This window comes from Falco cherrug, chromosome 15, assembly GCF_023634085.1.
Source record: "Falco cherrug isolate bFalChe1 chromosome 15, bFalChe1.pri, whole genome shotgun sequence".
In the NCBI taxonomy this organism is placed as follows: Eukaryota; Metazoa; Chordata; class Aves; order Falconiformes; family Falconidae; genus Falco; species Falco cherrug.
The window spans coordinates 12729674-12740945 of NC_073711.1; the positions used below are offsets into that span (position 1 = coordinate 12729674).

Consider the following 11272-nt stretch of genomic DNA (forward strand, 5'->3'; position numbering starts at 1 on the left):
CCCGTTGCCGCGGGGACGGGGACGCGGCCGGGGCGGCTGTGGGCCGTGCGGCGGCACCGGGGCCGGAAAGCGGGGCCGCGCCGAGGCCGGCTTTTCCCGGCTCTTCCCGCTCGCCCTGGGCTCGGGGCTGGAGCTGGGGCGTCCCTGGGCCCTCCCGGAGCGAAGCGGTGCAGCGCGGCACCTGTTGAGCGTTCCTGGCTCCTCAGTGTGAGTCCCGGGCCTCGGCTCGTGCTGCCCCCACCCGGCCTCAGCGGCTGCAAATCCCCCCTGAGGTGGGGTCTGCTACAGCCTATAGTCCTGTTAGGCTGAGCTGTAGTTGAAGCTAATGTCTGTGGAGCAAAAGAATTTATAACCTGAAGGGAGAAATATACATTCTGTAATATATGTTTTGGTATCACGCTTATTAAGAGTTTGGCTAAACTTTATCCTTCCAGAACATGGTGTATGAATGTTGTGCTTCCCAGGCAGTACTGAACGCGTTTTGTTCTTTATCTTTCCCTTGTTTTTTCTGCAGAGGTGAGCAGTGGGTGTTGATATGGACAGTGCCTCCTCTTTGCAGTACCTTGCCAAACTGCTTAGTAATGCTCAAGAAGGTGATGATGATGATGATGAACACGTGGTGAGTCTTTTATCAAAAATGCTGCTTCTTCTATATGTTGTACTATGGCCTAGCCTTGTTAACTGAGGTGACGTAAATATTTCTTTTCCCACAGTGAGTAAACAGTGAATGAAAACATTAGAAGTTTTTGGACTCACTGAAACAGCTAGAAGATACTTTTAGGGTAACAGGCTCTTGAGGGAGAGATTAAACAAGATGCCCCAGCATAAAAAGGAGAGACTGGGACCACAAAAAGGGACAGAGATTTAGTTTTTCAGCCTGAAGGAACTGAGAACATACTGTTGAAGGTGCTTTACTTTAGACTTCCCCTTCCTTTACCCTGATATCTGCCAGAGATGAAGGCAATTAATGACTAAATACTTTATATGAAGGGAAAAAGAGTTGGTGCTCAACTTCTGAGTAAAGACTAAAATATCCAGAGGCAACTGTGTGTACTAATTCTGTGTATCCGGCATTGAGGAACTGCAAAGATAATTGATCATTGAAGTACAATAGATGTATTAGTGATTGTAGAATAAGGAAGGGTGAGTAACTATTCACAGGTGAATGATCTGAATGATCAATGAGAGATATCTTTCCATTCTTCTGTATCAATTCATCTTGGGACTAGATGAAAATCGCAGCTTTTGGAAAATGTACATTGTTCCTGTAATATGCAAACTTCTGCTTTTATCCAGGCATGCATGTGTGCTGGGGGGAAATAGCCCAGGATGGCCACAGGTGCCAACAATCACAGTGTAGGAGACCTCTGTGAAGGCTCAAAACTTTGAGAAGTTTCTTAGGATTTTGAACATGTCATGACGTGGATAATGAAAATGGCAAATGCTTCACTGTTCTTCCAAATCACTTCTCAACAAAGAGCCAGCTGGCTAACCCAGCAGTTGGGCACTGGTAGTGGCAATGGTAGTAATATTTGGGGTAAAAGGGCTGCATATCCCTTGAAATTTCTTTTCAGTAGGTGGTAGTTGTGGTCCTTCACGCTCCCAGCTACCCTTCAGCTTTTTAACGCCTGCCTTTTAAAACTAGCATTATTGCTGTACATCTTGGCAGTAAACATCCTGATTTTAAAATAATTTGTTTACATCTTATTAATAAAATGAATGACACTTCAGAGACAGAAATAGAAAATTGCCACAGGGGATGTCAATTAAGTCTGAGTCAATCTGGGTAAATTGAAATCTTTATTTTGATTTAATTTAATGTTCTGTGCATATGAGGCACTTTTATCGAACCAAGGAATCCTCATATGTAGAGAAATGCCTCACATTGGCCTATTAGCACTAAATTGATTCATAATTAGAGGAAAATGTTGCCTCATATGATCTTTACTGTCAAAAGGAATCCAAATGCTGTGATGGGGTTTTCATGTAGTACCCTTGGTTTCCTGTAATATTTTTATAGCAGGCAAAGCATGGAAATTTTGCCAAAATGCCATAGAAACTAATAACTCAAAAAGCATGTTTATCTGTAATACTGTTCTTTTGGGAGTCCTGCTTAAACCCAGTGTGTTAAGGCCACTTTCTGCTGGGTGAGAGCGAAGAGGAGAGAATGTTCAGCGGTTCCATCATGAAATTGTAGGATAATATTTTTATTTGGATTCTAGCAGGGATTTGTTCAACCTCAGATAACATTTTCTATTTATTGACATTATTGTTACTGAGCTGGGCTCTATGAAATTTGATTGAAATTCCATTTGCCTTCTTTGCAGCCACACTGTTCTGTCAGCTCCATGACTCCTGGTAGTATTGGACCGGTAAAGAGAGAGACCGCTGGTGAGGAGGAGTGTTTGTATGTTTTAGCATTCAGTCCCATGTTAGCAGACTGTAACAGCTGTAGTAGTTACCGTTGATGGGGTTTGCCTCAATAAGAGAGTCCTTTGAGATGGAAATAGCATTGCATGTTTACAATTACACTGTAAAATTATTCTTTTCCTGAAAGTTTTAACTGCAAAATATACAAAGAGAAGCAAAAAGGGTGACTCCAGAGCACAGCAGTCTCAAGTGGTGAAAGTACAGAGCACAGCCTGACCATGGGCTGAGGGGAATCATGACTGAGCCGCAAAAAGCTCCATTTAAGTAGTCCTTTAGAATTGTTAATGCTTACTTAAAGCATACAAGGAAGGTGGACTTCTGTGTACTCACCTGAAAGGATCTTTTTGGAGTAAACTGTGTGGAACTGAGCCTATGCCTATGAGGAGGAAGGACTATGAAGTGTACCATGAAACACAATCATACCGTATTCCCCCCCCAAGAGTTTCACAACCCTATTTAGACCACACTTGAGAAGAAATGGAAGCTCAACAGACAGAGGGATGTTTTTCAGTTATTCTCCTTGCATTTAGTTCTCTGCCTGGAAACCCCAGACAATTACATGCTTTACCTGCCTCCGAGTGTTCCGGCATCATATAGAAAGGCTGACTCAGACAATGAGAATAAATATCTCAAGGGTTCCGAAATTTGTGTCAACACCTTGGGCTGTCCTCAGGAAAGAAAGGAAGACAAACCGAGTCTTGGCAAAGTTAATGTAAAGTTATTCCTGGAGCTAATGCTGTTGCATTATTGGTCAGCTTAGTTATGAGCTGTGAGAAAGGTCAACAAGGAGCAGGATGAGTGTAGCAGAAAAGGAACTGTGGCAAATATAACAAATAGGGTATTTCTATCCCAAGTAGAACCTACTTGGGATTCCAAAAATAACCAGAGATTTTACTATAAAAACCTTCAAGCTGCAGATTCACCAGCTTACTAGGAAAAATATATTTTCATGTAGGACAGGCATAAACTATAGTATTCTGCCCGTGAACTTCCATGTGTCTTCAGTACCTTATCTGGGCTGTGCTCAATAATTAATGGGAAGAGCTGAATTTCTATGTGAGGAGGAGGTTCTTTTGTAAATGATTCTGCTTGCTTAAAAATCTCATGTCAGGGGCTTGGGGAAGATTAATATTTCATGCTTCTACACTTTACCCATTTTGAAGTGCTAGGTATTTTATGCCTGAAAGGAGGATTTTCTTGACATGGAGGTTGGGTAAAGGAGATTTAAGGGAAAGGAAAATATCCTTCCTCTGCAAGTTCTCATTCATAAGATACTGAGTTGAAGGAGACTGTAATCATTAATTGGAATGCTTTTAATGCCAAGATTGTTCTAAAGCCTAGAAAAATCTAAGTTTTCAGCAAACCTAGGGGAACAGAGACATTCCAAAATACGACAGCATGACTTTTCTCATCACTTACAGGTACTTCTCAAGTGAAATCTGAAACCAGGAAAACTATTTGGAATACAGAGGAGGTCCCAGAAGGATCTGAATATGATGATACCTGGGACCCTAGAGAACAGCCAGAGTAAGTGAGCTGACGCTGCCTGCTTTACATAGCATTAATGGAAACAGGAGTTAAACAGCGTCTACTGCGTTTGAGTGAAACAGCCATCTGAAAAGTTTGTGTCACAGAAGGGGAAAGGAAGGATATCAGCGCTTACACCTAAAGCAACACGTGAGGAATGATTTTAACCTTTGCCTTGAAAATCTTCTGATCTCATAACAGAAACACAGGGTTGGTTTGTCCCCATCATAAGATTACTTGGAGTGACAGATACTTGTATAGGCGGGATTAGGAGGGGAAGTAGGCTAGCAAAATGATTTGCTAGCTTTCAAATATGCCATTTGTGTGAAATACCTGTTTTTCCCCCCTGTAACAGGGATGCATTCATTTTTCATACTCATAAATTCCTAAAGTATTCCAACTTGTATTTGCATTTCAAAGAATTAAGCTCTTTAGAGACAAATAGTGCTACAGGAAAGAAGGCTATATGCAGGCAGTTTTGAACTTTTAAATATTGTCATTCAATCTTAGTTTGTTAAGGGACAGCCTAGAACCAGAGTCTTTTCACTTGCTCATAAAAAAACAATTTTAAAAAGTGTTCTTGAAATGGATACAGTCAGGCATGTTGTAGTTTGTAGAGGTCAGAAGGCCTTCAGGGTCAATCCACAAAGCAGCCTTTGCATTTACAATCACCGTGTTCTAATGCCATATCTTGGAGTGGTAAATGTTGGAGCAGATGGACTGAAACCCATGAAGCAGTCCAGGATCCTCATTTTTCTGTGCCCATAAGTCATGCCATGAGGTGTGCAATTTCCTGATCTGAGCACAGGAGTGAGGCCCACCTGACAGCATTTCTGAAAATGTTTTGCCATTCACCTGTAGCCTCACATACAGCTGTTCTTGAAACTGTCATATGTGAGATGTAGAACATGCTGTCTTTGTATTGTGGGCATAACAGAGTCTTTTCTTGTGCTGTTTTTTGACCCTCCCCCTCTCTGCTGGGTAAAATGCAGTGCTTCTCTAGCCTCAAGTAATTATGACCTATGCTGCACGGATGAAAAGAGAGTATAAGTCTTTGTAATAGTTCATCAAATTGAATCAAGGAAAACGGCCCAAAAGGAAAACAGATGGCTAAAGAGGTGCATCCAGAGCTATTAGACAGATTTCTCATTGACTTAGGAATTATTACATACGCATATGAACACTGGAGATGTGAAAAAGACTTTCCATACCCTTTTTCCAGCAGCTTAGAGAAGTGACTCACTCCACTTATTTTGCTCAATTTAGTAGGAGTAACGTATGTTCTAAGTACAAATTTAGTTTGTATTTCCTCATTCATTAATTACCAAGAGTAAGGGAGTATGTGATTCTACATTTTGTAGATGGGGGGGGGGGGAGAAAATAAATGTTGGCTGAATGCAAAACAATTACAACTTGATGAAAGTGTGTTATGCTTAGGCTGCAAGAGTATGTTGAATGACAGAACAGAACACATGTAACTGTGATAGCATCCTTTTCAAATCTGTTTCCCAAGATTTTGTGGTGTTTGACTAGTTGCTAAGTACCATATTAACTTAGGATGCATTTCCTGATCTTGCAAAGGCTGGTTAGTGAAGTAGAGGCAGCAAAGTGAGTGCCTTGGAAGGTGGAGTGAATGATCTTCACCTGTCATCTAGCTAACTCAGTCATGGCTCTGAACAGAAACCCAGTGCAGATAGATGAAGTGAGACTTGAAAAGAAGGAGAGACAGTATGACGAGGATATTTATGATCCTCTGAGAATTACAATCTCCTTTAGTTTCCTGCCCCTTCTCCAGTATTATTAGGCAACAATTTTTCTTTCTCAGGTATCAGATTTTATTCAAACAGTGTGTGGGCACAGAGGATGTCTTCTTTGGGATGAGCAGGAAAGACCACTCCACAGCCTGCTGTGAAGATATGGTGGTAAGCTGAATCTGTATCTCCCATTCCTTCTTTGTGCTCTTTCTCTGCCCTTTTCAGTCATGCTACCTTCTTGAGGGATAGAATGTAAACACCAAGTGGTATTGCTGCCTTTGGGCTCCTGTAGGATTTTCTTGTAATTCTTCAAGCATGTGTAATGATATTTACACTTGCTAACCTGAGGAACTTGTGTATCTCCTCAAGGACCTAGTGTACTCAGGAGAATCTGTGCAAATGCATATGCCACATACAGACTAGAGGGAAATAAAAAGTAGCTCTAAGATGAAGTTTCATCTTGGATGCAATTTTGGAGAGGAGAGGGGCTGGGAAGGAGATGGTTTTTATCTGCCTGCATTTATTACAAGGTATGCGAGTTAGCAGAGTGCTACAACACTGACAGTCTTTAAAGTTACAGGTATCAGATCGTGTCCCATTATTTTATGATCAAAGACCTCCCTGCTTTCTGAACTTCAGGACAGGTAGAACTGCTGTGCAGTTTTTCTAGTAGAAGCAAGCTGTCCTTGGAACACACAAAGCCAGGGAGTTTTGCTGGATGTAGAATAACTGTCAAGTACGTTACCAGCTCAGGATTTTGAAGAAAATAGGTTATAAATACACATCACTAAGCTATTGAAAGCAATGATGATCACTGTCATATTTTCTCTAATGCAAATTACCTACTCAGAATGTTGTTCTTTGACATTGGCATGAAAATATTCATGCAGATTAGATCTTTTATGGCTTGTAGGGCTATATATCCAACCACAGCTTTACCTTTGCCCATCATTTCAGATTAAAATCAAGCTGCCAGAGACAAAGTACTCAGACATTACATTAGATATCCAGGACAAGGTTCTTGACCTTCGAACTCCCCAAAAGTAAGTGAAAGACAATTGATAGAAGTACAATTAATATTTTGTTTAAAAGGAGGTTTGAATGCTGTGTGGAAAGCAAAGCTAAAGATGAAGATTGGATTATTAATGGCACATGAGAAATAGGTATAGAGAAAAACAACCATAGGACATCCATAGGTGTACAGTGTGCTAGCTTAGAATCTATGATACTGTTCTAGCAAAAATATCTTTAAGACAGATTTCTGCTACTTAAACAGCAAGGTTTCAAGGGCCTAAAATGTCTTGCAAAAAGCTGCCCACAGTCTTTGGGGGCTTCTTGGAAGTTTGCTTTCTAAATACTAATTTGTACAAATAGATAACTGAAGATAGTAAAAAATGTGCAGATACATTTTCAGGAGCTGAAAGCCAAATTGTGGACATATCACAATTTGTGTGGCATGGATACAGAGATGGAAATGTTACAAGGTTTCCCTAAAGAGATTTCCTTGGAGTTCTTTTTTTATAGGGCTATTTTAAACCTAAAAAGATAATCAACTGACTGATACTCTCTCACACTCGTCAGTCTTCTTCCATATTTCCCTTAATGTGTGCAATTGCCCTGCCTGAGACTTCCAGATAATTCCCATGTCTGTTTTGATTTGTTTTTGACTACTTGCTGCATTGAATGGGGTGTAGGAAGATCCCTGTGTGAATATCTTCCTGCAAATAAATTTAAGGTGTAGGCCATGGATTAAGGCCCAAATAAATCCTGTCCCTGGTGGACTAACTATAGAAAAACCACCTTTCTCAGACAAAACCAGGCTGAGTCAATTACTTCCTGCTTGGATTTAACCCAAAGATACAATAAGAATACAAGAATGTTTGGAAGTGCTAGCTCTGAAACTGGAAAATTAGGAGGAATAATTGTTCAGTTGATGATTTGCAGAATCTAGAAGTAGCTTAATGCAATACTGCAGATGTAGGAAAACCTCAGCATCCTTTTTCTTTTGCAATTCTATCTTTTTGGTGACTCAGATCTGCTGTTATCTTCTTAGTATCCAGCTGTCTCTAGTCACAAGCCTAGCAAATAAAAAGTTTGCCGTAAATCTAATGTTTGCTTGGGTACAGCCTGAGCCAGTGCTGCTTTTGTAAATTTAAGTACAAGTCTTCTCAGTGTGAAAGAAACAGAAGCAAACAAAACTTCAAGTTCTAGGTACCAAAAGCCACTGTACTCTCACAGATGTGTAGGAGGGCCCAAAGGAACTCCAACTCTGTAGTCCTGTTCTAAGCCAGGCTGGTTTTAAGGACTTCTCCAAATTACAGCAAACGGCTGCCTTCAGTAGGTGGGGTGCAAAGGTGCTTTGACTGTATCTCTTTCAGCCATGGCTGCTACAAGACAGCTGTAAAGGTTTGAAAAAGTATCAGTATGACTTAAAACCCAATTTAAAGTAACACTTGTCTAAGCTACCATGTTGTCTTGTAGGGCTCTGTGGAGTTTGGCTGGGCAGACCTCTTGATTCTAAAGTGTCCTTGATTCTGTTTGCACTGTCGATAGAGGTCCGAGACTGACCCATCATTCATACTGTTAATATATAAGCCTGAGTAGAAAGGGGAAAGAGTCTGGACTCTGCATGAGCAAGTAAGTTTGAACAGTTGTCAATGAGAAAAGTGAAATGAATCCAGACTGAGACATCCTCCTGAGGAGATAAACCAGGAGGCTTTTCAGCCATTCCAGGAAAAGCTGTATGTCTAACACAGCAAGGGACTGTGGAATAGTTCCCGAGTCCAAGATCCAGATTTTCTTTGTGCATTATGTGCCTGAGCTACAGGTAGGGGATCACTGAATTAATCTTCAATGTATGTTAAAATTACAGCAACTTCATTACTGTAAGTCCATTCTCGCACTTGAACTGTGCTTTGTAGTATAGACACATCCTTTGAGAAACTAGACTGGCCAGAATCTCTAATCAGGCTGTACCACTTACTGTTTATGAGAGAAGACAAAATCCGGAAGACATGTTCAGGCTTTAGGCATTATACAGTTTTTTACCACCAGGAGAGCATTATTGATGCAGGTCTTCCTTCCACTGCATTTAAAATGCAGCACTGTGCGAAAACAAGAACAGTGGAGAGAGCCTACAATCTGTCATTGGAAACTGTTGTCATAGCCACAGCCAAAAGAAAGGAATAGTGTTGGAAATATTTCAGAGCCTGTATAGCTGTGCACCAGGTATTGCAGGAACCCCATAACCTGTCATGAGAATGAGATATACTGAAAGAATATTCCTTGGTATATTGATTGGTGAATTGTAAGAGTAACTTGCAATGCCTTCTCAATTGCTTACCCAGTCTGAGACATTGAAATTCACCGTGTCCTCTTTTACAGAAAGCTGCTGCTGCACCTGCCCTACCCTGTAGACAGCAAGAATGGTAAAGCTTGTTTTCTCTCTGAAGAGGAGACCTTGGAAGTCACCTTAAGACTATCAAGGGAGTTTGATTTCATAAATTTTTTCTGATGGATAGAGGAATAGAAAGTTTGCAAAAAGTAATCTCTTAGTTTGAAGTCTTGAAGCCTAACTGGTCATGAAGTAGTAGATTGTTTCTCTTGAACAGTTCAGGGAGAATCTCTCTGGAGAAAGTGAATGAGTCAGGAAGAACATAGCATCCATAAGTTCTATAGACTGAGGCTGTCCAGCTCTTGCACTTCTCTCATTAATGTTCTGCTTCCTTCAGTCTGATACAGGCTCTGTGAATCAGAAAATATATTACAATTCTGTAAGCCAAAGAAAGTCTTTTTGTGGTTATGGCTGATAAATAGCACTATGATTCTAGAAATGCAGCTCTGGGCAATGAGTCTGGTGCTTAGTTACTGTTGCAAGACTTGCAAGTGGTAATATTCTTGCTTGGCCTCCAATGCTGGGACTGGGGCCAGTTCAGAATCTCCTCTTAGCTACTTCTTGATGAGAAGATCAGAGCTCTTCGGGGTTCCATATCCACATCTGAGACTGCTTTACACTGGCAGAACAAGGTAACCAGCTATAGTCAGATCGCTGAATAGCTTAGCTCTTTTGAACAATTTTTGACGATGTATGGTTCAGCGTCATCTATATACCTGCTGTCCATCCAGCTATTTTTCTGACCTTTCTTGATTAATAAAAGAATGTGTTCTAATGAACAGTTCCAGTTGCCTTTCACTCTACATTCTCTATATCATGCCCTGAGAGACTTCATAAAAGTGAGATAAGAGGAATTTTGCGTAACAAAGCTTCACTTAAAGGGCTGGGATACACGGCAAAAACTTTTCTTTGGCCTTCAGGTCCTATCTAGAGCTACGGAGATGGGTAACAAAGATGTTTCTCTTACTAGCTGCTGCAAAATATGTTCATTTAATGTTGTTAATCATATGGGAAAACAAAGATATTTGCTTAATAATCAAAGTGGAGAGGATGAGCAGGGCCTTGCGTGTTGATGGATTTCAGGTACACTTAACCAAAAGCTTGTAAGCAGTTTAAAAACAAAATTATTTCTCCATGGTGGATTGAAGACACTGACAGTGAGTTTCCAGATATATTTTTTTGTTTTGTCAGGAATTTTCAGAATTCACAGTATGTTTGTGATACTCTGTTATAACTCTAGGACAAATTAAGCTGATGTCTGGACATTTCAACCGCTTCCCTTAAAAGCAGACCCATTTCTTGGGTCAGAATAATATTATCCAGCCTCTGCTTTGGTGTTAATGCACTGGAAAGCAGGTACCTCAGTTATGATTCATCACACAAGCTATCAAATATGCTGATAACACGAAGGGGCTACTCCAATTTGTATTTGCGTAACTTTCCATAAATTTCTTTTGAATGCCTTTTATTCCTACTCTACAAAGCTGTGGTGGAGGGATACAGTGCAGGTGTATGAAAAAGCTGAGGTCGTTACTCCTGACTCAGTACTGCTTGTTGTTGCCAAGAAGTTACAGTAAAGTGGTTCCTTAGAAAAATTTGTCTTTGTGGTCCCTAGACAATATGCCGCTTCATTTTTGCATTTCTTATACAGATTACAAGAAAAGTGGAAGATTGCCCTGTATTTATACACATGTGAAGATAACATTAGCCCAAATTCATTCAGTATATCTATGGCAAATCAGTTATACTTTGCTTTTCTGAGCCCTATTCCAGTGCTCTATCCACAAGGTAATGTTACCTTTATAGTTGGCAGTAGTAATTTACTAAGTCCTAAATTATCAAGTTTTGCTTAATGTCAATGCTCGATTCTGAGAACAATAATGCGCTTGGTTCATTGTGCCTCTCTCCAGTGGTTTAGTTTCCTATGAAAATGAGCATATGCCATACTGGTATGTCCCCTATTTTCTCTCCAAATATTTTTTTTTTTTTTAACTGGGGACATTTTATCTGCATTCAAGAACAAAAATCTGAGTATGTTTTATGAGAAAGTTGGTTGCCGAATAGAAAAGGGAAATACAAATTAGTACTGGCTAAGGGTGAAGTTCTAATGGGATCTCCTGTACCTGCTGGCCAGTCACTCCGTACACCCATACTCCAGGCTACAGGA

At 40.5% G+C, this 11272-nt stretch overlaps 1 protein-coding gene across 2 annotated transcripts; it reads left to right on the forward strand.

Annotated features, from left to right (window-relative positions):
* Positions 1 to 15: 15 nt before the first annotated feature.
* Positions 16 to 9878, forward strand: DNAAF6 (dynein axonemal assembly factor 6). 2 transcript variants are annotated; one of them, XM_027806500.2, is made up of 7 exons: positions 16 to 272; positions 515 to 619; positions 2328 to 2391; positions 3852 to 3957; positions 5783 to 5879; positions 6669 to 6754; positions 9096 to 9878. In XM_027806500.2, exons 2-7 carry the CDS (start codon positions 536 to 538, stop codon positions 9223 to 9225), a joined length of 567 nt encoding a protein of 188 aa, XP_027662301.1. In that variant the 5' UTR covers positions 16 to 272; positions 515 to 535; the 3' UTR covers positions 9226 to 9878. The 2 variants fall into 2 exon arrangements, with proteins under 2 accessions (XP_027662301.1, XP_027662302.1); XM_027806501.2 differs by having other exon boundaries at positions 16 to 207.
* Positions 9879 to 11272: the final 1394 nt, after the last annotated feature.